This window comes from Scyliorhinus torazame, chromosome 7 (assembly GCF_047496885.1).
Source record: "Scyliorhinus torazame isolate Kashiwa2021f chromosome 7, sScyTor2.1, whole genome shotgun sequence".
In the NCBI taxonomy this organism is placed as follows: Eukaryota; Metazoa; Chordata; class Chondrichthyes; order Carcharhiniformes; family Scyliorhinidae; genus Scyliorhinus; species Scyliorhinus torazame.
In genome coordinates, this window is record NC_092713.1 from 71205386 (window position 1) to 71232765 (window position 27380).

Sequence of the window (27380 nt, forward strand, 5' to 3'; positions counted from 1 at the left end):
GCACAGACCGCACCCTTTTGGCCGTGCTCCACCAGGAACGGCATGAACAATTAAGACCTGTGGCTTAAGCCTCCAGACTTTTCGATCTTGTGGAGCAGGGATTTTTGGCCTGTGAAAGGCACCTGCTCGCAGTTTTCTGGGCAGTTCAGTATTTTTCCTACATAACCGGACTAAACCCCATCACAATCCTCACGGAACACACCCCCACCCAACTTTTACTTGACGGACGACTTAAGGACGGTACAGTTAGCCAAATTAGAGCAGCTAGAAAGACCCTTCTGTTGCAGGGACGGGACATCACTGTTAAAATGACCAAGATCCACACTTTCCTAGCCGACAACCTTCAGTACCCAGGCACCCCCCACGAATGTGAAATCATCTCACTGCACCACAACACAGGCCCCTTTATTGCAAAAACACCCCGCAGAAAGATAGGTAGTTCACCCCCAGCCCACAGACACGTGCAAACCCTTAAGGATATATGTGGATGGTTCTTCCACAATATTAGAAGGGCAGCGCATTACAGGATGCGGCATATATGTCGAGGACGCGCCCTAGAAGAAATCTCACTAAAACTACCAGGGCACTTAGGCGCGCAGGCAGCAGAACTAGCAGCCGTTGCGTATATTATAGATCACCCATATACTCGGACAGCCTCTATGTCTGCAATAGCCTTACAGAATTCCGACCCCTGTGGACAGCAAGAGGATTTGTTTCCGCAGACGGAAAACCCCTCCCTTCAGCCCCATTGCTCTGCCACATTTTAGAGAAAGCACAGGACAGGACCTTTGGTATCGTTAAAATTCGCAGTCACCACCGTTCCTCCCCCCCCCTGGAAATGTAAAAGCCGACGCACTAGCAAAAGCAGGTTCCAGGCATGGATATTTTGGACACCCCCCGAAAGCGCACCAGTGAATGCAGTTCAGGTTTCGCAGACTAATATTGAGGATTTAGAGTAGGCCCAGAAGCAGGATAGCAATCTCAGGGAGATTTTGAAAGGACAATTTCCAGCATCTTATGTTAGATTTATAAATGCACTGACTACACATGATGGTGTGGTGTTAAAAGACACCCTTTTTGCGGTTCCTGACAGGACAGGAATCAACTTATTGTTTATTCCACGACAGTCATGGACATCAGGGAATTGATCCCACTACAGCCCACCTCAGGCAGCTCTGTTGGTGGCCAAGTTTAAAAGAAGACGTAACGCACTATGTTGAGAATTGCCTTATCTGTGCCCAGAATATCCGGACAGATACGCAAAGAAAGTTGAACTTAGCCACACCCGCCCCGTTAATGGCCCCTGGACTAACCTCCAGATCGATTTTATAGGACCATTGCCCCCTTGCAGGAATGGTTACAAGTACGTATTAGTCGTCACAGACACTTTTACGAAATGAGTAGAGGCATTCCCATCCAGAATGAACACGGCAAAGACCACCGCAAAGATCTTAACCCACCACATCTTTACAAGATGGGGACTCCCCCGGGGCATTGAATCTGACCAAGGTCCCCATTTTATGGGACGTGTCATGAAGAACGTCCTCACGATATTTGGCATTACCCAAAAATCCCACATCGCATACCACCCCCAGTCGAGTGGTATCGTGGAGCTCATGAATCGGACCCTAAAAGCCACCCTCAGAAAAATGGTCCAACAAAACAACACCACTTGGGATTCAGTCCTCCCTTTTGCGCTGATGTTTTTGAGAAATACTATTTCAACATCCACAGGTTACACCCCACACACTCTCATGACTGGACGCCCCATGAAAGGCACAGAATTTTTATTAGGATTGGACTTGACCAGCCCCGAAGTGACAGCCCTCACACACGAGAACGCAGTAAAACAGTTAGTCGAAAATGTAAAAACGGCTCAGCTAGCAGCCGCAGTAAGATTAGGCACAAGGAAGAAACAGAGCAAGGCCTGTTTCGACAAGACAGTGCATGCAACTGAGTTTGAGGTAGGACAGCAGGTCATGCTCTCAATTTACAACCCCAGCACATTCCTGTCACCGAAGTATTCGAGTCCGTACTCCATTGCGGACAAAGTAAGCCCCTCCGTCTATAAAATTAAGAACCCCAACGGAAAGACTGCGTGGTTCCATATTAACCAGCTTAAGGCATATGGCCCACAGTCCAACCACGCACACCACGTCATGCTCGACGCAGAAGACCACACCCCGCCCACAGCCAACGTATCCCTACCCTCCCCCAACACGTCTACCACATCCACGGACTCGCCCTCGACTGCACCCCCGACCTCTAGACTCCGCCCCAGAATGCCCACAGACCACAGCGACTGTGACTCGGACAATAGCCACAGCACGCCTCCCTACTATCCCCAGGCACCAGGACCCACACACAGCGAATCTGACCACGATTCGAGTGATCCCTTCCTCATCATATTCCTCAACAAACCCCACCAAAGACCACCGCCCTACGATTACGACCCCAATTCCGTCCCCACAGAACTAGACACCACCTTTTGGCACCGTGATCACTCGTACAGGCTCGTCCGGAACGACGGGATGGACCGCAAATCGCACCATGCAGCCCTAGCAGCCCTTATACATTCGAGAGTATGGCATCCGGGAGAAGATGACGACTTTGAGTCTGACTCCCAAAGCGAGAACCCCTCTGCGAGCCTGTTCGCAACTGAGAACTGAGGTGTCCAGATGTTTTGAAAAGGAACCACTTGGGAGAAACGTCGTCCTTTCTGATGGAACCTGCAGCATGTTGTTTGTTAGTGTTATTGTTATGTGTTGTATGTAAGATCGGAATTTTTTTTTTCCACGGCCCCATGCCATATTTGTCTACCGAAACCTATGAAAACTTTCCAGCACGCTCATCGGCAGAAACCACTGCGAGCTTGCCAGACCCCCGTTCATAACTGCTCTTCTGGTTCGAAGGTAGAACCAATACGGCAACCCCCACGATGACTACATTTCTTGCCCGTTCTTGTCGGTTGCTCAGGTAGTGGAGAAACGGCATTGGTCTCCGCCCTGCCTGAGAAACCCCCCTCTGGTCAGCTGCGCTCGGGTAGAGCACACACTGCATCGGTCGCCGTCCTACCCGGGGATTCCATCCAATTCTTACCCGTCGCGGTCACCTCAATTCGGCACTCTTGGTTCAAAAAGTTGTTTGTTTGTTTTCAGGCAACCCTTCGGTTGCCATCCCTATTTACATCCTCAAACATTTGGATGGTAAATCGCACAGCCTGCGAGATGGCTCGCACTGTTTCAGTATTTTTAAATGTATCTTGTCCTGAATATTCGGTTTAAAAAAAAAAAAAAATGAGGGAGTCACACATGGTGACAAATTATAAAGGGGAATTGGCACTGAAGGACAGACATACTAACAGACGAGATATTAACCAAGATAGTAACAGAAACTATGCTTGAACCAAGATAGTAACAGAAACTATGCTTGATCCTACAGAACCCCAGAAGCTCCAGGAAAAGAGACGAAACAGAAAAGAAAAGAGAAGAGAAAGAAGAAGAACAATGAGGACATCCTCCGTGTTGATCACCTCCATTATAATGTGTATTCGGTTGCGCGCGAACGCGAACCCTCTGACCCCAACCCCCCCCGGCCGTTAATGATTCACTTCCCCATAGCACCCAGAGCCCGGTAACGGGCAACACTACACCATCATGGTGTGATAAGCTCATAACATGGTACTCCCTTTCCTACGTAGTGGAATCCCCATTAGCATTGGCGATACTCTGCAGCATCGTGCAGACTATCCGCATGAGGAAATGGTGAAGGAGAGCCTACCCCGCTCGCACCCCGGTATACAGGATAAGATCCCTTATTTTCGGGTATCACCAGGATGCCGAACCCCTTGATCTACAATAAAGACTATTTGTGTTGCATCTTTTGTAAATAAAGAAATGGAAATACTGTACACCCCTGTGCTTGAGGACAGTTAGAGGTACCGTTTTTTTGATTTTGTAATGCATGTCCCTGTTTTGACATAGCGCCACTTAGAATGTTAGTTAAAAATTTTCATTGCATAGTTATGGTCAATGTGGGGGCCATGGAAGAGTACTCGCCGGGTCAGGGAATGAAGACAACGCAGTTATGTGATCCTTCACGCTTCGCGTTAGGGATCACAAGGAGGGAGTGTAGCCACCTGGGTTCGCCACCTCCCGACTTAAAATGGAGAACCGCAAAGACTAAAGGGAAATTCAGCCAACACGGGCAAAATTGAGCAAGTGCAGAAATCCTGTGTATTGAAACTTGCAAAAACCAGACAGCACTGAAACTAGCAGCCATCTGCATAGTAATGAGCGATGCCCAGGCACAATGGAAACATTTCCGGTGATAAAGCCAAGCCAGACTCCTCGGCGCCAGCAGGAGCTAAGACAAAGGAAGGCCAACGGACATTTAGGGACCGCCCAGCGATCAGGAAACAACTCCAGTATTGGAGAAATTGGTCCAAGTGATCGGAACGCAGTCCAATCACTTGGAACCAGGTACGGGGTCCGCCCCGAAGGGCGGGAAGCCCCTGGGGACTATAAAGTAAAGCCCCCAAGTTCAAATCGTCCTTCTTGGCAGGGTCACTCAACAACGTGAATCAACCCCTGAGTGTGAACTGCCCAAGCGGCCACATCAACCAAGTAAGTCTCCAGTCAACACTCGCTACGAGATAGGCGCTCCTCGCTACAAGTCCATACCAGCTTTTGAATCCTGCAGACTCAGGACCTGAACGAAAGGCCGTTTGTTCCCACTGACCTGGTGGGCCAATTCCGAAGCTAAGTATAGGCCTTTTAGTGATAGAAATAGTCTAGAAAGTAGAATTATATGCATAAGTAGTGACTTACTGTATATAATAAATGTGTTTTGATTTGAATCTTACTAATTGGTGTGTTGAGTTATTGCTCAGTATTTGAACTTGAACCTCGTGGCGGTATCATAAAGCTACCTGGCGACTCTAGAGCAAAGGTTAAACAAACAGAGCAAATTACGAATTAAGAGCCAACCAAAAGTTAGCAACACAGTATCAAACAGTGCTCGCCGAGGTCCCCGAGACGAAGGGATTGAATCCCAAAGCCTCAGGTCTTGGGAATCTTCACATTGGAGTAAGACTCACTGCTTGCTCTAATATGCAGATTTTCCAAAAACTGATCCCATCCGTTGTGGATGGGATTTTCCTTGCAACGTCTCACGAGATTGTGTTGAATCGCATGAGGCGTTGCGAGTCAGGTGGATCCCGGGGTTCTCCTGGCTTTCATCGGGCACGCTGCGCTGCGACGTGATTGCACCCTATGTTAGTGGATGCTGGTGTAAAGTACAGAAGTTGGGAGCAACATTACAGATAGAGTTGGATCATATGTGTTGATCATATGAAATAGGAGCAGAAGTAGTCTATTTAGCCCCCTCTTTTTAAAAAAATAAATAAATTTAAAGTGCCCAATTCTTTTTTTTTCCCATTTAAGGGGCAATTTAGCGTGGCTAATCCACCTATCCTGCACATCTTTGGGTTGTGGGGCTGAGACCCACGCAGGCACGGGGAGAATGTGCAAACTCTACACGGACAGTGACCCAGGGCCAGGATCGAACCCGGGTTCTCGGTGTCGTGAGGCAGTAGTGCTAACCACTGTGCCCCCCACTATTTTGCCCCCTCCAGGCTGCTCTGCCATTCAATACGATCATGGCTGGCCTGTTTGTGCATTGAGTTCTACATTCCCATCTGCCCTCAATAACCATTGATTACCTTGTCTAGCAAAAATATGTCCACCTCTGCCCTAAAAATATTCTGTGATGTTGTTTCCACTGCCTTATGAGGCGAAGAGATCCAAAATCGCAGTCTTCTGAGAAAAAAATTCTCCTCTCTGTCCTAACGATAAACCATAATTTTAAACAGCACCCCCATGTAATTCAATTAAATGGATTTTAGTGAATAATATAGTAGTTTTTATAAATTGAGTGGTGGTTAATAATGAGAATTCTATCACCTCAGTACTTTCCTGTATGCTTTGATTCTGTTGCAGTGGTGTTTATGGGGAGTGAAAGATATCCTGATGAGAATGGATTTGATGCCTTCCTGAAAAAGCATGGTGGTAGTGATAATGCGTCAACTGATTGTGAGCACACTATATACCAGTTTGACATCCAACGAAAATATTTCAGGGAGGCCCTGGATAGGTAAGCACATCCAGTAACTCAGTCTTTTGATGCATAATGCTATTATTATGGATTATATTTATTATTTAACTCCAGGGAAAATGCTGCATCTTGGGTCACAAGGGTTCGATGTGGTGTAATCAAAAGTGAACATGGTAACACAAGTATGATCTGACTAGTCTTAACTTGTGTAAATTGCATTCCGCTTAGTTTTTTATTTGTTTCTTCACGTTCTTTGTATATTCTAAGCTTCATATCTTTTTTAAAAATTTAGAGTACCCAATTATTATTTCCCAATTAAGGGGCAATTTAGTGTGGCCAAGTCACCTAACCTGCACATCTTTTGGGTTGTTGGGGTGAAACCCATGCAGACATGGGGAGAATGTGAAAACTTCACACGGGCAGTGACCCAGGGCCGGGATTCGAACCCGGGTCCTCAGCGCCGTATGCAACAGTGCTAACCACTGTGTCACGTGCCACCCACTAAGCTTCATATATCTGCTAGAATTTCCAGATTCCTTTTTAAATTCCCAGTGGTAATTTAATTCCACTTGTTGCATATTGTTGATATTTCTTTGGCTTGTGTGTAACAAGACACATCCAGCAGTGTTGAATTCTATTGCCTAGTCAATCCATTTTCAACTATTTGGATGTCAATTTACATGTTGTGCCTAATCCAACATTCTGGCATTTGATATGTCTCAGTAGGCAATTTGGTCTCTCGTGTCTGCTTTACCTCATTCAGCAAAAGCTATCTGGATATAATGGGGTAGAAATTGACTTGTGTTTTTCCTATTTTGTTTGTGTCTAAAACGGGCACAAGTAAACCACCGTCTGGGTCCAACACCTAAAGTATGCCACCGTTGCCAAGTTGGCCATCACTGTTTTTAGGTGTATCCTGGCAGCTGCCTGAAATTCTTCTCTGATCAATTTAAGTACCCAATGCTGGGCTTACACTTTGCAGCAGGATCCCAAAATACGTTCATGTAAAAACTAGAGGGAGCATGTACCTTGCAAGCTCTGACTAGGTTTTAAGTTATATATGCATTTCCACGGAACCAGGAGCAGTTATAACAAGTTGGTGAGTGGTAGTGACACTACGAGAAGAGCATTGTCATGCATTGGACAGGCATAGAAGATATTACACATTTTCAAGCTATATTTTAAATAAATATACACAAGCTTAAGCTGGCCGCTGCACACCATGGGATTTCTTTGGCATTTGAACTGTTTTGGACTGTCTGCAGTCAATACCTGATTAAATTCAAACATCTGATTGTTTAGGAAGGGGCCAAAAACCACCCACAGTGGGGTTTGCAAACCACTCTTGTCAATGTTCCGTGGGTGGTAAATGAATATGAAATGCATCTCATCGACCTTTCGTTGCATTGTGATGGCTGCTCACTTTGCTGTCTGGAGCCCGCAGGGTATGATAACAGAGGATGTTTACTGGTCAAACACACCACTTGATTTGGAAAAGGACTTTGGACTTGGTTACATGAGCAAGGCAGCCATGTTTGTTATCTTCTATTAAAAAAAAATAACAGCAGAAGCTACTCTGATCAGAAACACCATAGCAGATAAGCCATCAAACCAGCTACAATGCTGTCACACACCCTAGGTAGAACAACTATACCTTGAAAGTACCCAATTATTTTTTCCCAATTAAGGGGCAATATAGCATGACCATTCCACCTACCCTGCACATCTTTGGGTTGTGGAGGTGAGACCCATGCAGACATGAGAAGAATGTGAAACCTCCACATGGACAGTGACTCGGGACCGGGATCGAACCTGGGTCCTCAGTGCCGTGAGGCAGCAAAGCTAACCACTGTGCCACCCACTGGTTTTGGTCTTGATTAATAGTAATGCTCATCTTCAGTGAACTGTATGAAAATCTTTTGTCCTACCACTTCCCTTTTTTGACATCATGCATTTTGCAAATAATCTATTTTTTTAATGGGGATAATACAGTGGAACAACAGGTCTCTAAAACTGAACTTTGATGTTTGCCTGGGAATGTGCTGAGAGCTTTAGCTGAGATATTTTGTACTGAGAAAAAAGTATTTTGTGCATTTCTTCCAGATGGGCACAGTTTTTCATTGGCCCCTTAATGATTCAAGACACCATTGACCGAGAAGTAGAGGCAGTCGATAGTGGTAATATGCAATTTCAGCATCTATATATTTCTATGAGTGCTTTATATTAATTCATGGAGTTGAAAGTGACCATTAATTATTATTTAATGTTGCATCTATTTGGACTTGTGGGCATTACAATTTAATTCATAATAATTTCTAGCAGCCCTTGCTTTAGGTTCGTTGAGGAGTGCAGGAGGACATGCCCAGGAACAGCACAAGGAATACCTAAACATTAGGTGTCAACCTGGTGAGGCTACAACAATGGCTGCTTGTATGCCTAACCGCATAGGTTGCGTGCGACAGAGAGCCAAGTAATCTCTCAACCAACACATCTGATCTAAGCTCTGCAGTTTATCATATCCAGTCATGAATGGTAGTGGGCAGTTAAAACAACTAACTGGAGAATGAAGCTCCACAAATGACTCCATCCTCCATGATGGGGGAGTCCAGCACATCAGTGGAAAGACAGTGCTGTGAAGCATTTGCAACCATCTTCAGCAGGAAGAGCCGAGTGGATCATCCATCTCCGTCTCCTCCTGAGTTCCCATCATCACTAATGCCAGTCTTCAGCCAATTTGATTCACTCTTATGATATCAAGAAATGGCTGAGGATACTGGTTACGGCAAAGGCTAAGGGTCCTGACATCATCACAAAAAACAAATGGAAGAGTGATGCAGCAAATTTAGTAACAACCAATCCAAATTGTTTTACATATTTTGCATCATCTGCCTGTGCTACCCTTTCAGTAAATATGACCGGCTTACACTGATTTACGTCTTGATCAATGATGTAGATGAGAAATAGTAATACATAGAACATACAGTGCAGAAGAATGCCATTTGGCCCATCGAGTCTGCACCGACCCACTTAAGCCCTCACTTCCACCCTACCCCCCTAACCCAATAACCCCTCCTAACCTTTTTGGCCACTAAGGGCAATTTATCATGGCCCCGCACTGAATGCTCACTGAATGCTAATGCTGATCCTCACTGAACTACTCACCGAATAGAATACCTACAATGCAGAAGGAGGCCATTTGGCCCATTTAGTCTGCACCGACCCTCTGAAAGTACATCCTACACAGGCCCACTCCCCTACCCTATTCTCATAGCCTCACTTAATCTTTGGACACAGGGGCAATTTAGCATGGTCAATCCACCTAACCTGCACATCTTTGGACTGTGGGAGTAAATCAGAGCACCTGGACAACCCATGCAGACATGGGCAGAAATGCAAACTCCACACCGGGTGGTGCTATGGGTAGTAACCATATTTAACTGCTTCGTCAATGACCTTCCCTCCATCATAAGGTTAGAATTGTGGATTTTGCTAATGACTGCACAATGATCATTGCCATTTGTGACGCTTCAGATAATGAAGATGTGTAGGTTAGGTGGATTGGCCATGATAAATTGCCCTTAGTGTCCAAAATTGCCCTTAGTGTTGGGTGGGGTTACTGGGTTATGGGGATAGGGTGGAGCTGTTAACCTTGGATAGGGTGCTCTTTCCAAGAGCCAGTGCAGACTCGATGGGCCGAATGGCCTCCTTCTGCACTGTAAATTCTATGAAATGAAGCAGTCCGTGTCCATCTGCAGCAAGACCTGGACAACATTCAGGGGTGGGCTGATAAGTGCCAATTAACATTTGCACCACACTAGTGCCAGGCAACGACTATCTCCAACAAGAGAGGGTCTACCCATATCAATGGCATTACCAATGCCGAAGCATCCTCATTCAACGTGGGTTACCATTGACCAGTAACTGAACTGGAACAGTCATATAAATATTGTGAAAAGTAAAGTATGTCAGAGTCTGTGAATTCTGTGGCAAGTAACTCATTTTCCCAAAGCCAGCCAACCATCTACAAGGCACAAGTCAGGAGTGTAATGGAATACTCTGCACTCGCCTGGTTGAGTGCAGGTCTAACAACACTCAAGAAGTTCAACATCATACAGGACAAAGAAGCCCACTTGTTTCGCATTGCAGCCACCATCTCAAACCTTCACCCTCTCTACCACTAGTGCACAGATGTAGCAGTGTGTACCAGTTACTAATTGCACTGCAGCAACTCGCCAAGGTTGTTTCGGCAGCACCTTCCAAACCCATGATCTTTTAACAGTGGAAGAACAAGGGTGCAGGTGCATGTGAACAAAGTTGTACCTTTAAAACCTCTGTTACGTTCAACCAGTTTACTTACTCAAAAGCTTTACTCTGCAGCAAGCCCTTATTTGTGAGATGAACAAAGGACAAACCAGGTTCACAGTTTAACGCAATTTTATTCACAATTCTATTACTCAAGAAAATATGACTCCGACTCACAGCTGAGCTTTGGGTTTTACCTGCACTTAGTAAAGTAGGCTGGCAGGCTGCGATCACTCAATGTGGATGTCTTCTCTGGGTTCGAAACCCAGGGTCCTTTCTTCTTGCGATGGTTGTGCCTGGGGAACTCCTAGGTTATTGCTCAAGATCTGTTTGATGCTGCTTTCTTTATACTGGGAAGCTTGGATTGAGTCATATGTATACACCCATCACTGGCCATTTCTCTAGCCAGACTCCAATTGGTTAATGGGAAAGGCAAGATACTCCTGTTTATCCATGGTGGTTCAATCAAGACCCATTGCCACCTGAAACTAATCTTGTCTGACCAGCCATCAGCTCATTAAGGAATCCGATGGCTTCTTTTGTCTGTTCTTCGTCCTGCTGGAAAGTTGATCACCTGTGTCTGGAAGTTTGTTACATATTCAGAGACTTGGAGTGGGTAATCACAAAATTCATATAGCAATAACAGATTTATACCTTGACGTGGGTGCTTTTGCAGTTGGCCAGTATTGATTCCAGCCAGGGTCTCGTGAGATAGTTTCTGTTCCTGGCCTAAGTATATCTTAGCCTGTTTTCAGTACCACAACATCATCACCTCCAAGCCACACACCATCCTGACTTGGAACTTTTGTCGCTGGGCCAAAATCCTGGAACTCCCTTTGTACTTTATACATTATGGGTATACAGACACCACATTGACTGCAGTAGTTCAAGAAGGTGGCTCACCACCACCTTCTAAAGGACAATTAATTCTGGCCTCATCAGCAATGCCTGCATCCTGTGAAAGAATGGGGGAATAAAAGGACTAAAACTAATATTTAACAAATACACACTTTTCTTTTGAGCAGAGTTTCATCTTGCAGCTCCATCTGACTCTAGCAGGAAAGAATTGTTATTTGGAAGCCTTGCTAGGCCTGGTCATCCAATGGGAAAATTCTTTTGGGGTAAGATCATTTTTTCTCTTACATTCCTGGCCTACCTTTGAAATGCTTGGTTTGTATTTTTATTATGCAGATTCATATTTATTTGTAATACAATAGGAAATGCTCAAACTTTGAAACATACACCAAAGGAGAAGAACATCGACACTTATGCAAGACTTAAAGAGTTTCGTAAGCAACATTACTCTGCTCATTATATGACTCTGGCTGTCCAGTCCAAAGGTGAATATTGATTACTTTGAACAGTGTGTTCTACATTTCATCTTGTAGTTTATACAATAGTGTTTATTTTACTGTATAATTTTCAAAGCTGTTCAAATTTTAATGTAATTTGTAATGCAGACTGCCTATGTAAACTTATTACTCTGCAATTATATACTTGCACCAGCGTTCAATGACATCATAGAGCCTCCAGTAGTGAAACAGTTTAATTCCAATGTGCTAGGTTTACAAAGGAAGTTTCAAATCATTAATGTGGACATGTATTTATAATGGGAAAACATTCTCAGAAATGTGAACAGATATAGATGGATAATTAGAAATTGTAGTGAATATTTGTTGGATAGCTTTCAACATATGTAGCTGTGATGCAGATTTATGGGCAGAACGTGTTGCTAGCTGTAAGATGTGCACTGAATTCTACCTGCCTGCCCTGACTCAATTACCCCTTGAGCCACTATTCCCACCTCACCTGAAGACTGCACTTGACCATGACCCTACCTGCAATGCCTTGAAGCAAGCAACTATTGGAAGAGAAAAACTATGGTGATTAATTTAGAATGTAGTTAACTGTAAATTTCATACTTGGGCTGTATAATTTATTCCAGAACAAATAGAGATACGTAACTATTTTTTTAGGGTTGAATACAGTTGTGCTACATTGAAGTTTCCAAATTGGGTTGTGAAAGGCATATAGCTAAATGACAATGTACAGAATTCATAAAGTTTAAAAAAAAACTATTTATAAAAAAAAAAGAAAAGAAAAAAATGGATTCAATAAAATGTGCCAGAAGGCAATATACTATTATCTATTTAAGATATTCAAGGGTACATATGCAGGGCATGACGTAACCACCGTGTTTTGCCCGGCACGGATCTGGGCGTGCTGGTTAAATAGCGGGAAAGGCCAAAATTGAGATTCACGCCGGGTGCAAATCAGTTTGCCATCTAACAGGCCCGCTCCCGATGGCGAGTTCTGGATCTTGCCCAAATGTGGCGAGCATATCGTTAACCCCAATTCATAATAAATTTCATCTCATTAGCGAGATTGAAGTCGACTGTAATGGCCTCCCGGGAATTAGTTGGCTTCCCAGCGAGAAATCATGTGGTCGCCATTTAGTGTTCCTTTATAAAAATGTGAAGTTGGCGCAGTGGCTGCTGAGGAGGTGAGTAGCTATGTCCATTTTTAGGCATGCAGCTCAAGGACACTGGAGCTGCTGGCTCAGTGTTTGGGTGGGCGGAGCAGAGGAAGTCCCTCCAGAGGAGTCGGGCTTGGTCGGGCGGCTGAAGCATTCCAGCTCGGAGGTTGCGGGCGGGGTGGGAGGGGGGATGCTTTTCGTCTGAGACTTCAAGCCACCTTTATATATTGTGGTTCCCCATAAATGGGGTAACTAGCTGCTGTCTGTTTGTCCTGCCAAACACTTCCAGGACAGAGCCCTGTTCTTGGTTAGATGCTTTTCACTGTAGCAGCCTCTAGCTTCACAGCTGAAGGCTATTGCTAATAAGGAATTGGCCTTGTTAGTTGTGAGAGTATTTCACAGCTGCAGGTTGTGATTGCTGCTTGTTCCTGCTGGTGGCTGCAGATGCCTGGAGGCCGCTGTTGCTGCCACCTTCCTTTTCTGTAGTGTACGAGCCCAGAAGGCAATCCAGTTTAAGAAGCAAGAAGACGTCGCAGGACCTTATGTGCGACATTGTTCCAAATGGGCACCTGCTTACGCTGTTGAAGGCTGAATGGCACTCTTGAGAGGAGGCTTGGGGAATTTGAGGGTGCTGGGGTGGAATTCCTAATTGATTTTCACTCTCCTCTCCTCCTCCAATTTTTTACAGATACCAAAATGGATGTTTTAGATTAGATTTAGAGTTATTGTCACGTGTACCAAGGTACAGTGAAAAGTATTCTGCGTACAGTTCAGGTAGATTGATCCATACATGAAAACTAGAACATACGATAAATATATAAAGATACATAGTATACGGTATATAGTGCTACAAATGTAGAGAAGATGCACAGAAAGATCAATTCAGTCCATAAGGTGGTCTTGGTTCCACAGAGGATGCCCTCGCGGTACTGGTGGCGGCCCTTTGGCCAGAGAAGGCCGCAGTGTTGGCGCAGGCTGGAGGCGGAACCCTGAGGGGGACTCGAGTATCGCCCATGGTATGCAGACACCGTTGGTCTTTCGAGGAGATAACGGATAGCATGTGCTGCAGGGGACTCCCTCTCAACAAAGAGACAGCGCGGCACCTGTGCCAAGTACTTTCAGATTTGGCACCCCATGGAGGAAGAGGCCACATGCTCCCAGCGGCCACTATTACCCCTAAAATCTCCGACATTATCCCGGAAAAGGACTCCCAAAATCGGATGGGACCAGAACATGTGCTGGCCCCTTAAACGACACTCGCATCAATCCTCCACTTCCGGAAAAAACCCAATCGTGCGCGTTTTGGTCATGTGCGCTCTGTGCACTACTTTAAATTGAATCAGACTTGAAGTCGCGCACAGAGGTAGTGTATCCTATGTAAGGTCTCAGTCCACACACTCCCTTTAAACACCCAACTCCTCCTCCCACTTCCTTTTTATTTCCAATGAGGCCCTGTCCCTCTCCATCAACTGTCCATGGATATCGGAGAACTTGCCCTCCCCATCTCATCCTCAGAAACAACCTTGTGCAACAACAAAGGGGTTGGCAACTGCAGAAACATAACCAGTACCTTTCTCACAAAGTTCTTAACCTGTAACTACCGGAACTCATTTCCCCCTGCCAGCTGAAACTTTTCCACCAGCCCTGCAAATCTATCCTCCACAGACGACGCCCTGAACCTCTATCCCCTATCATTCCCAAGCCGTGTATGTTGAATCCAACTCTGCTGGAATAAATCAATGGTTCCCACTTTTCGGTGCCCACAGCAACATGCCCTCCAGCTTAAAATATTGCTTAAGCTGGTTCCAAATTCTTATTGCGATGACAAATACCCGGCTCGTAGAGTACTTGGCTGGTGAGAATAAAAGAGGAGCCATTACCAGTGCCCTCAGACTCGACCTTGTACAGGAAGCTTCCTCCATCCACCCAAGAACTGGCCCTCCCTCCATGACCCATTTCCGAACCTTCTCTATATTTGCCGTCAAATAACAGTTTATCAAATTATGAAGTGCCAACCCCCTGACCGCCTTCCCTCTGAAAAAAGGTTCTCCGAACCCGGGTTACCTTGCCTGCCAACACACAGGCCAAAAACATCCTATTAACCCTTGCAAAAAAGGATTTAGGTAGGAAAATCGGGAGATTCTGTAAAATAAATAAGCACTTCGGAAGGATAGTCATTTTCACAGTTTGAACCTGACCTGCCAATGATGATGGGAGAGCATCCCACCTCTTCAGATCAATCTTCACCCCTTGTACCACGTTGGCCAAATTCAACGTGTGCAGAAAATCCCAGCAAAAACCATCCCATTCCCAGATATCTGAAACTCGACCTAACCAGCCAAAATGGCAACTTCTCCAGGCCCCTTCCCTATTCCTGGGAGTTCACCAGAAAAGCTTCACTCTTCCCCACATTAAGTCTGTACCCTGAGCCAGCATGTGGCGCAGTGGTTAGCACTGGGACTACGGCGCTGAGGACCTGGTTTTGAATCCCGGCCCTGGGTCACTGTCTGTGTGGAGTTTGCACATTCTCCCTGTGTCTGCTTGGGCTTCATCCCCACAACCCAAAAGATGTGGCTTGGCCATGCTTAATTGCCCCTTAATTGGAAAAGAAAAATAATTGGGTACTCTAAATTTTTTATTTAAAAAAAAATCTGTACCTCGAAAAAGAACCGAACTTACTCAACACCTCCATAACCCCACTCTTACTGGAAATCGAGTCTGAAGCATCTAATAAGTGGGCCGTGTATAGGAACACGAGATGCTCCAAACACCCCCTCTCTGTACCCCTCCATTCCGTCGGGGGCCTTAGCGTGATCGCCAACAGTTCAATTGCTAACACAAAAAAAGTAACAGAGAAAGTGGAAACTCCTGTGTATCCCTGTGCAAACAAAAATACCCCAAACTTATTGTGTTTGTGCCAACACTAGCTGTGGCAGTCCTATACGACAGCCCAATCCAGGCAGTGAACCTGGGTCCAACCAAACCACCCCAATACCTCAAAGATACTCCCATTCAACCCAGTTGAACACTTGCTCAGCATCCATGGAAATAATTACCTCCAGTTCCGGACCTGACAGTGACGACATTTCTACATTCAATACCCTACTTCTATTGGCTGATAGTTGCCGGCCCTTCACAATCTACGTCTGATCCTCTGCTATCAACCCCAGCAAACAATTATCCAAGCGCATTGCCAGCACCTTAGCCAGTAACTTTGCATTGGCGTTTAATAGCAATATAGGCCGATAAGATCCACATTCCTCTGGATCCTTATCCTTTTTCAAGATTAGAGAGATTGAAGCTTGTGCCAAAGTGGGCGGCTACCGAATCATTGAACATTTCCATTAGATGAGGCCCCAGATCCATTGTGCATTTTTAATAAAATTCCACTGGGATTCGGTCTGGACCCGGAGCCTTCCCAGACTCTGTGGAACCAATGCACCTCAGCACTTCCTCCAGCTCTTGCATTTTCCACTCATCCACCAGGGAGTGTTTCATGTCAGAATCCCCATCGGGGGTGGGCTCAGCCCCTGGTAAAAGGTCAAACACCCCATTCACCGTACCTGGGTCAGAGACAACCTCGCCTGTCCCCAGGCCCTTTATTTGCCCAATCTCCCTCAAAGCCGCCTGCTGTCTCAACTGGTGTGCCAACAACCTTACCAGTCTTCTCCCTGTGCTCATAAAACGCCTCTTGTATCTGACGCAACTGGCCAACTGCTTTCCCGGTCAAAATCAGTTTGAATTAGATCTGGAATTTCTTTCTCCCCTTCAACAACTCCTCTGGGGTGGCCAAATACTGCTGGTCCATTGTCAGAATGTCCTCCACCAAGCTCTGTCTTTCCATCCTCCTCGCTGTCCCCCCTGCACCTTGGTCAAAATCAGCTCCCTGCTAATTACCGCCGTTAATGCCTCCCAGAACGTGGCTTATTCTTATTGAATTCCACATTCCTCTCTCAGATGCCCACACCTCCATGGATCCAGCCCTCTATCTGCTCCATGAACCCCAGAAACTCCTTTGCCACTCCCGATATTTTCAGTGATTTGGGGCTCGACTGATCCACCATGTGTCTAAATCTAGAACCCTCGGCAACACCTCCACCCAAGAGGCAACCCTCTTATTAATAAGCACCATGGCTCGCCTTGTCTTCGTATCAAGTCCTGAATGGAGCACTTGTCCCACCCACCCTTTCCACAACCTTGTTTGACCCCTAATCCTAAACTGTGTCTCCTGCAAAAGCCCGTGTCCGCCTTTAATTCTTTAAATGGGTGAAAACCCGAGATCTTTTAATCACCCCCCCCCCCCCCCCCCCCAAACAACTTGATCAGCCATAACTTGATTTAATGGACTCAGGTGTCCCTACCTCGCCCACGAGATGGCCACCGTAACCTCCCTCCAACCAATATCTCCACAAAGATGCCTTCACCATCAGCAAAGCCACCCCATCCCAAACAAAGAAAACCCCACCCATAAGGCTCTCTATCCCAACCCACATGGGAAAAATAGATCCCCCTCCCCCTCCAAAATAACCAGTTGTGGCTTTCTCCCCCACTTCGCTTTCATTAACCAGCATTTCTGCTAGCAGGGTGACTCCCATCTGGGGAAAAAGCAAAATCTGTTTACAGAGAAATATTGTCCCCAGCTCCCTAATCATTCCCACTTTTAATCTCATGCCTCAAACCAGTCTATCCTCACACCTCCCAACAATTTCTTTAATATACCCAAGGCCTCTACCCTACACGCAGGATGGGCAATGTTACCAAATCTCACACAATCAGAGAAAAAAATACAAGTCGTGACACACTAAGCACACTACCAAAATTCGGCCTAGCAGGTGAACCCACCCAGAGCCTTCAAATGTCCCCCAGTCCATGTTCCTAATCGGCTCCTCCGGCGTACCAAAGTAATGTTCTCTACCTCCAATCATGACCCACAGGCGAATCGGTACATCATACTGAATCACACCTTGCTCCTAAAAAGAGCAGCCATTACCTTATTGAACCTGGCTCTTTTTGCCAGCTCCGCTGCCATGTTCTGGTAGATTTGAACAATATGGCCTGCCCGGCTGCACTCATGCGTTTCCTTTGACCAGCTCAGGATCTTTTCCTTGTTCAGGTATCTTTGGAGCCGGACTATGATCGCCCGTGGATGCTCCCCGGCTCTAGGCTTCTTCCTCAACAGCCGATGTCCCAGTCCACTTCAGGAAGGCAGTCAAAGACCCCCTCCCTCATCAATGCTTGAAAATCTTTGCCATGTATTCCATGGTTCTCGCTCCCTCAATGCCCTTGGGCAGCCCTACAATCCTCACTTTCTGCCAGCTGGAGCAGTTCTCAAGATCATCAATCTTGGCCTTCAACTTATTTTACCCCTCAAACATCATCAATATGTCTTGCCTCCAAGGAGGCAAACCAATCCTCGTGGTCAGCAACCATGCCCTCCACCGTGTGCATGCTTCTCGGGGAGGGTGCATAACAGCTACACCCTGGGACACTGAGATCCCCGGTATCTTCGAGGACTACCCCGGGATGTTGCCTGTACAGGAGTTGAAGACCAAGGCGGAGACCCGATTATAACTATACCCGTCCTGTCATTGAGCTCTCAGCCACCTGGAGACTGCCATCGTCTCTTTGGTGGCAGTGACCCGGATTGGCCTCTAGCGTTTCCTCCTCCCTGGCAGTGCCCGTAAGCCCCTGGGGATCCCCATGGGACGGAGGGCAACTGGAGTGAGCTCCAGAGGCCTCTGAGTCATCTGGCTCTACCAGTCTTGGTGCCTCCCCGTTCTCTGCACCATGGTGTCGACGCCCTCAGCAATGCTCCTCGGTGACTATGCCACGCGCTGCAGTGCCTCGGCAATGTCCATCTGCATCTGGGACACATACCTTAGCGACTGGGGCAGGATGTCGAGGCCCTCAGCCATTGTCGTCACAGACTGAGCCATACCTTGGGAACCACCAATCGAGACGCTGCAAGCTTTCCACTGCGGTCACCAAATCAAGCACTGCTGGTCTTGGTGCCATGCATTGTTCGCATCTCCTGTGCCTGTAGCCTTTGGGACTCCTACAATCGACTATGCATTTGCTGGAATGTCGCTGATAGCACCTCCCGAATTTCACAGCCATATTTTAACATCTGCATCAGCACTGGGATAACCTTGTCTGGTGGCTTGGCATCTTACTGGGACTCAGCTGAGGTCTGGGATCCAGTAGACCTACGACTGCTGACTCCCTTAGATGTTCCTGCCTCCACCTGATGTGAATCAGCAACTGTTTGGTGGCCACCAGATTGTGCCCCAGAAACCAGTCCACTAATGTCACCCATGAGGCGTGTGTCTCTTTGCTGGTGGAAGGTAGGGATGATGGCTGTGACACCTTGCCAGTGGTCTCTTCTGAATTCTCCTCCAAGGCGCTCTCTTGGGTGCTGGCGGGGGGAACGACTACGGATAACTCAGCCCTGTCAGATGGAGATCCTGCGAGAGAATGGACATGTGGTCTGAGAGGAAAGGATCAATTTGTCTGACATGAACAACTCACTTGAGACAGGTCACCTGGGTGAAGAAGTCCCTCACTTGTGGCGCAGGACAGCTTGGCTGTCGGAGACCGCTCTCTCCTCGGTCAACCCTGCAGTCTCCATCGCCCGTTCCTCATGGGCAGTGAGGACTCGGATTCTGGTATTCCATCCTCCATCTTGGCCCTTTCCTGCTTATGGGCTATATTTTCCTGCAGGGACAAAGAGAGGGCTTTGTGAGCTACACGCTTTATGGATCAGGGGGATCTATAGTAGGTGGCATGTGTGGGCACCACAACTGGACATGAAAGGGTTGTGCTGATGGGTTCCAGGAGGTACTGAGGAATACGTACGATGGTTGGGTGGGGAGGATACGAGGTGTCTTCCAGGTGGGGGGGGTTGGAAATTTGAGGGATGGCAGACTAAACTGATGCCAGGAGGGAGGTTTTAAAGTACCCCTGTAGCTCGGTGATCGGTTGTCTTCCAACATTATACAGCAGCGGTTCTCCTTGTCATGCTGCCTGCACTGACAGTTGCTGGCAGTGTTTTTCCGTTAAATTATGCCTTGATTTTTGTACATTGATAATTAGCAGTAGTCCACAAAGGTCCTTGGGCACCTCCATTTGAGACAGACAATTGGTTATGTATACTTTAAAGGGAACCACTACACATTAAGCATGGGGCAGGGTGAGGAGACAGGCCTCCATGAACTGTCAGTATGGGGATTGTTGGAACCATTTTAGCCATTCGGTCAACTGAGCTAACCAACTCCCCCATGATTCCTGTAAGTCGACTTTAATTCTCAAAATTTTAGCAATAGTTTTAATGAACCTGTGATGTAATTGATCCATTTATAATTCTTAATAATTGTAGAAACCTTGGACACTTTGGAAGATTGGGTGAAGGAACTATTTACCCCAATACCAAACAAGTAAGACCTATTCTGTGTATTATTAAGTTTCATGCAAAAATAAATACTAGTTTTTATATTTTAAGAACATCTGTGCTTTTTTCAATATCTTTCTTCCTTAGGTTTTGACTAGTTGCTTGAGTGTGGTTTCATGGGCAGTAGTCACCTTTTAGTACTTTAGTCAGGTGGCTAAAATTCATGCACGAGTCTTTGCAGCTATTTGATTCTGAGGGCTTTCTTGGTGATCTTAAACCTCCCCAGACCTGATATCCCCCAGACATAGACTCTCAGTGAGGATCAGGGGATGATGATTAGGAACAGGACACTGGCTATTTTCCCTCCTACCCCACCCCATCCCAACTTTTCCTCAAGACAGTGGCGCTGAGGTCGCTTGTACTATTGTGGCTGAGAATAGCAAGCTCTGCAAAGACTAGGGACTTAATGTGAGATTTCTCTGGTCTGCATAATTCAGCTCTCCACTGGAGTAAATTTGCTGAGTCATTAAAGGAAGTCCAAGAACACCCGTGTGCTAATTTAAAGAATGATTAGAATATTCAAGTCAAACAAATTTATAAACCGCTTTTTCTTGGGAATACATTTTTTTATTGGGATTCAAGTGTGGATGGTGAGACCAGCCTTTGTTATTCATCTCCAGTTGAACTTGAGAGGGGAATGGTGAGCCATTGTGGATAGCACAATTGCTTCACAGCTCCAGGGTCCCAGGTTCGATTCCAGCTTGGGTCACTATGTGCGGAGTCTGCACATCCTCCCCGTGTGTGCGTGGGTTTCCTCCGGGTGCTCCGGTTTCCTCCCACAGTCCAAAGATGTGCAGGTTAGGTGGATTGGCCATGATAAATTGCCCTTAGTATCCAAAATTGCCCTTAGTGTTGGGTGGGGTTACTGGGTTATGGGGATAGGGTGGCGGTGTTGACCTTGGGCAGGGTGCTCTTTCCAAGAGCCGGTGCAGACTCGATGGGCCGAATGGCCTCCTTCTGCACTGTTGATTCTATGATTGCCTTGATTTGCTGATTCCATTTGGTATAGGTGCACCCACAGTGCTCCTAGGGTGGGGTTCTGGAATTTTGACCCAGTGATGATCAAGGGGTGGCAACATATTTCAACATCAAGATGATTGGTGACCTGCAGGGAACTTGCAGGTGGTGGTTTTCCCATGCCTTTGCTGGCCTTGGGTTTGGCGAGATGCTGCAGTGCATCTTGTATATGGTACACATTGGGCGACTGTGCAGCAGTTGTGGATGGGTCTTCTCAGTTGGTTGCTTTGGATTGGATGGTGTTGAGCTTTAAGTGTAATCCGGTTAATGTAATCACTGGCTGCCTATTTGTAGAGCAAATGAACTATCAGCTTAAAATAAGTCTTCTCAGACAGCAAGATGTGAACCGTGTGATGATTTCTGAAAACTGTTGCAAATTAAATCTTTATTTTTTCCTAATGTCTCATATATGAAGTGGTCTACCAAAACCAGACTTCTCTGATGCCAGGGATCCCTTTGATGAGTCTTTTAATAAACTTTATAGAGGTATGTGTAAATTAATTACTAATAATACTATGTTACTATAAAATGCCTTATTAGCTCAGTATGAAAATGTGATTGGCGGTTAATTGAATTTGTGCAAGTTGTGTATGATGTATAAACTTGAATATTCACAAATGTAGATTGAGCTTGCACTTTGTTTTACTAACACCTGAGAGTTTAATTGCTTCTCAACCGCAAGACTGGGCTAACTAAAGGGAAAAGGAACAGTTCTCATTTAACGTCCCAAATGGGGATCTTCTATACACTCAGGTTTTCGGACAAATTAACTAAGGTTAGAAAATGCCATGAAATAGTTGTCAATTACAAAATTCACTGGAGAATAATAAATTTATGTACAACAAATTTGATATAACTGTAATAGACCTGTTTAAACTCTTTAATATCCTTTTTTAATATTAGAGTACCCAATTCTATTTTTCCCAATTTAGCGTGACAAATCCACCTAGCCTGCACATATTTGGGTCGTGGGGGTGAGATGACAAAGTCGCTTATTGTCACGAGTAGGCTTCAATGAAGTTACTGTGAAAAGCCCCTAGTCACCACATTCCGGCGCCTGTTCGGGGAGGCTGGTACGGGAATCGAACAGTGCTGCTGGCCTGCCTTGGTCTGCTTTAAAAGCCAGCGATTTAGCCCAGTGAGCTAAACCAGCCCCTCCATGCAGACGTGGGGTGAATGTGCAAATTCCACACAAACAGTGACCCGTAGCTGGGATCGAACCCGGGTCCTTGGCGCCGTGAGGCAGTAGTGCTGACCACTGCTCCACCGTGCCGCCCTCAATTTTTCTTGTCCTTAATTTTTTAAAAAACCCATAAATTGACAAACCATTTTATCTTGCAGTTGTTCCTGTGAAGAAGGTTCATTCTCTGAATATAACTTGGGCACTTCCACCCCAGAGGCAGTACTACAGGTATTAAGATTTGTTACTGTGTGTGAGCAAGATACTTAGATTTTGCAAGTCATTTAAATATAAACCCATGGGAACATTCTCCAATGATTTACTTGCACCCTTCTGGTGATTTATCATTCTGAAGTGTCATATAATGTATATTTTCTTTTTACTATTGCTAACTGACCTATTGTGTATTTCTTGCTTGTTCTATTTTTATTTCCAAATTCTAGCATTTGAATTTTTTCTATTTTTTTTTTTACTTGTGTCTTATTTTCTTTGTTCATTTCAAAATCTTTTCAGTAAGTTTGTTGAATTCTAGCTTGCATCTGTGTTGTATATTTTGGGCTATCAAGTGGTTAGCACTGTTGCAAAATTGGGGGAGACTTCGGGGTGCTCCGATGCAGAGGGATCTGCGTGTCCTCGTGCATGAGTCACAGAAAACGAGCACGCAGCAGATAATGAGGAAAGCAAATGGAATGTTAGCATTTATAGCAAATGGAATTGAGTACAAAGGTAAGGAAGTGTTGTTGCAACTAAATAAGGCATTGGTAAGACCGCACCTGGAGTATTGTGCACAGTTTGAAATGAAATGAAATGAAAATCGCTTATTGTCACTAGTAGGCTTCAAATGAAGTTACTGTGAAAAGACCCTAGTCGCCACATTCCAGTGCCTGTTTGGGGAGGCTGGTACGGGAATTGAACCGTGCTGCTGGCCTGCCTTGGTCTGCTTTAACAGCCAGCTATTTCGCCCAGTGTGCTAAACCTTGGTCCCCTTATTTGAGAAAAGATGTAGTGGCATTGGAGGCAGTTCAGAGGAGGTTCACTAGATTGATTCCAGAGATGAGGGGTTTGTCGTATGAGGAGATATTGAACAGTTTAGGCCTATATACTCTCGAGTTTAGAAGAATGAGGGGTGATCTAATTGAGGTATACAAGATACTAAAAGGTATGGATAAAGTAGACGTGCAGCTGATGCTTCTTCTTGTGGGGCATTCTAAAAGGAGAGGTCATAACTTAGAATAAGAGATGACAAATTTAAAATGAGGAAAAACTGCTTCTCCAAAGGGTTGTGAATCTGTGGAAATCGCTACCCCAGAGTGCGATGGATGCAGGGGAAGTGAGTAAATTTAAAGAAGAGTTAGACAGATTGTTAATTGGTAATGGGTTGAAGGATTATGGAGAACAGGCAGGGGGGTGGAGTTAAGGCCAGGATGGGATTAGCCATGATCACATTGAGGACGTTTAGGCTTGGGAGGCTAAGTTGCCTATTCCTGCTCTTAGGTCATGTGTTCTAGGGAGGAGATGCTCTGGCTGATTTTGCAATCCAGCTCCTGGTCTGCAACATTGTGGGTAACAGATGAGGAGAATATCAGCCATGATAGAATGGTGGAGGAGACTCGATGGGCCAAATAGTCTAATTCTGCTCTTGTATCATATGAACTTATGAACAGTGCCAGGGACCCAGGTTTGATTTCCGGCTTCAGTCACAGTCTGTGCGGAGTTTGCATGTTCTCCCTGTGTCTGTGTGGGTTCCCTCCGGGTGCTCCAGTTTCCTCCCAAAAGATGTGCTTGTTAGGTGAATTGGACATTCTGAATTCTCCCTCTGTGTACCTGAACAGGTGCCGGAGTGTGGCGACTAGGGGATTTTTACAGTAACTTCATTGTAGTGTTAATGTAAGACTATTTATGACACTAATAGAGATTATTATTATACTATATAATAATCAAATGGGGGGCTGAGGCAAAATACTGCTATTTTGTTTTTATATATTGTTGAATCAGTCCCTCCATTCTTGTCTGTCAATAATTCTGCTTTCCAACACTTTTTTTGCAAAAAGAAAAAATACTGATTTAATTTTCGTTTATAAAGGACCGCAAATATATTTATCCCCTTTGTGAGGCATGGCAATGATCCCAATAATTTGGAGCAGCAGTCCTTTAACAGCTACATGTTCTTGACTCAGTTGGTCCCCATCATCACATGTCTGTGCAGTTTCAAAGATCTAAAAGGAGCACACATAAATTGTTAAAGAAAAAAAGATTTAGCTGAATGTAAGAATGTAATTCCACTTGCATGAATGTGTTTTCCTATGCTGATCCAGGTACCATTTTCTCAGGATTACTGAATAAGTCACATGGTTTTCTCTTTGTTTTACTGCGGGAGAATTAATAAGTCAAAACCAGAACCAACAGTGTTATAGTACCATTTAATCCATTAAAAAGCATTGAAAATCAGCATTGATATGTTTTGGCAGCATTTGTATTGCTATGTTATTAATACTGTATTGACCTCTTGTGTTATATTGAAGTGAAACTGGATGCTTACATATACCAGTAGAAACTATTTATCATTATTCTTAAAGCTTCCTTTTGCCCGAATGAATAATATTTTTTTCTCACTTTTTTTTCTTTCTTGATATCATAGGCTGCTGTTGTATTGTGGACAGGGACCTCCGACTAGTATCTATACAGTGCAATTCAAGTAAAATTTGTTAGTTATGCCATGCTACAGGTCACCCTAAATGTTAACAGAATTGTACATTTGGATTTTGTTTTGTCACGCGTACCGAGGTACAGTGAAAAGTATTTTTCTGCGAGCAGCTCAACAGATCGTAAAGTACATGAAAAGAAAAGGAAATAAAAGAAAGTACATAATAGGACAACACCAGGTACACAATGTAACTACATAAACACCGGCATTGGGTGAAGCATACAGGGGTGTAGTGTTAATGAGGTCAGTCCATAAGAGGATCATTTAGGAGTCTGGTAACAGCGGGGAAGAAGCTGTTTTTGAGACAGTTCGTGCGTGTTCTCAGACTTTTGTATCTCCTGCCCGATGGAAGAAGTTGGAAGAATGAGTAAGCCGGGTGGGAGGGGTCTTTGATCATGCTGCCTGCTTTCCCCAAGCAGTGGGAAGTGTAGATGGATTCAATGGATGGGAGGCAGGTTTGTGTGGTGGACTGGGCTGGGTTCACGACTCTCTGAAGTTTGGTGCGGTCTTGGGCTGACCAGTTGCCATACCAGGCTGTGATGCAACCAGCTATGATGCTTTCTATGGTGCATCTGTAAAAGTTGGTAAGAGGTAATGTGGACATGCTGAATTTCCTTTGCTTCCTGAGGAAGTATAGGCGCTGTTGTGCTTTCTTGGTGGTAGCGTCGATGTGGGTGCACCAGGACAGATTTTTGGAGATGTGTACCGCATGGAATTTGAAACTGCTAACCATCTCCACCTTGGCCCCGTTGATGCTGACAGGGGTGTGTATAGTACTTTGCTTCCTGAAGTCAATTACCAACTCTTTAGTTTTGCTGGCATTGAGAGATAGATTGTTGTAGCTGCACCACTCCACTAGGTTCTCTATCTCCCTCCTGTATTCTGACTCGTCGTTATTCGAGATCCGGCCCACTATGGTTGTATCGGCAGCAAACTTGTAGATGGAGTTGGACCAAATTTTGCCACGCAGTTTTGTGTGTACAGGGAGTATAGTAGGGGGCTATGTATGCTGCCTTGCGGGGCCCCGATATTGAGGACTATGGTGTTTATTCTGACTGATTGTGGTCTGTGGGTCAGAAAGTCGAGGATCCAGTTGCAGAGTGAGGAGCCAAGTCCTAGGTTTTGGAGCTTTAATATGAGGTTGGCTGGGATTATGGTGTTGAAGGTGGAGTTATGGTGTTGAAGACTGTAGTCAATAAATACGAGTCTGATGTAGGAGTCCTTGTTGAGATGCTCTAGGGATGAGTGTAGGGTCAGGGAGATGGCGTCTGCTGTGGACCGATTGCAGCGGAATGCGAATTGCAGTGGATCAAGGCATCCGGGGAGTTTGGAGGTGATGCGCTTCATCACCAACCTCTCAAAGCACTTCATTACGACTGAAGTCGTAATATGTTCTTGGATTCATGCTCCAGATTTTATGACATTAAAGAAAGACACAAACATTTCTAAACTTCTCAGGAAATCCATTGGCAGCAAGTGACGGCATTCAAAAGTGGTCTGGTACTAGTTGAAATTGTACCATATCCTTTAGAAAACTTTTACAGTGGAAAATCTATGGCATAATCGCAAACGTTTTGCCTTTAAATGCACAATCAGGATCAGATCCTCATTTTTTGATTGAAGTTCATCTAAAAATGGCTTCTCATTTTTACAGAAGTAGTAGTTAATCGCAGTCTTAACTTTATTTTGTTTTGGTGTTGATGTGAAAAATGTTGATTAATTTTTTGAATCTATTGTCAGGATTAAACCACTTCACTATCTATCGTGGCTAATTGGACATGAAGGTAAAGGCAGTATCCTGTCTTTGCTTCGGACGCGGTAAGTGCTCGGCATTATGAAGGTTAAATATTATAAATGTGACAAAGATGCTTTATGATTCATGTCGCTGATTAATTTTTATTGTTGACTTAGCTCGTATTAAGGTACTGAACATGGATCTGGCAAAGGGAGAAGCTGGAGCCAGTCTGTCTTCAACACCGTTTATTCACAAAACCCTATATAACATAATTGCACTAGTTTTCCCTACCACACAGTTCTCTCACCCACACGTGGAAAGTGATCCTTTTTTTTAGTAAACATTTTTTTGAGGTATTTTCGGTATAGTAACAACAACAAAATAAACAATATACATGAATCCATA

At 45.1% G+C, this 27380-nt stretch overlaps 1 protein-coding gene across 1 annotated transcript in view; it reads left to right on the top strand.

Annotated features, from left to right (window-relative positions):
- The window catches only part of nrd1a (nardilysin a (N-arginine dibasic convertase)), a 212722-nt gene that overhangs the window by 37851 nt on the left and 147491 nt on the right, over window positions 1-27380 (top strand). The window contains exons 4-11 of the mRNA XM_072510894.1: window positions 6000-6153; window positions 8218-8291; window positions 11442-11537; window positions 11634-11756; window positions 20268-20325; window positions 21772-21842; window positions 22698-22767; window positions 26981-27058. Coding sequence (XP_072366995.1) covers window positions 6000-6153; window positions 8218-8291; window positions 11442-11537; window positions 11634-11756; window positions 20268-20325; window positions 21772-21842; window positions 22698-22767; window positions 26981-27058 — 724 coding nt within the window. The remainder of the gene's footprint in view (window positions 1-5999; window positions 6154-8217; window positions 8292-11441; window positions 11538-11633; window positions 11757-20267; window positions 20326-21771; window positions 21843-22697; window positions 22768-26980; window positions 27059-27380) is intronic.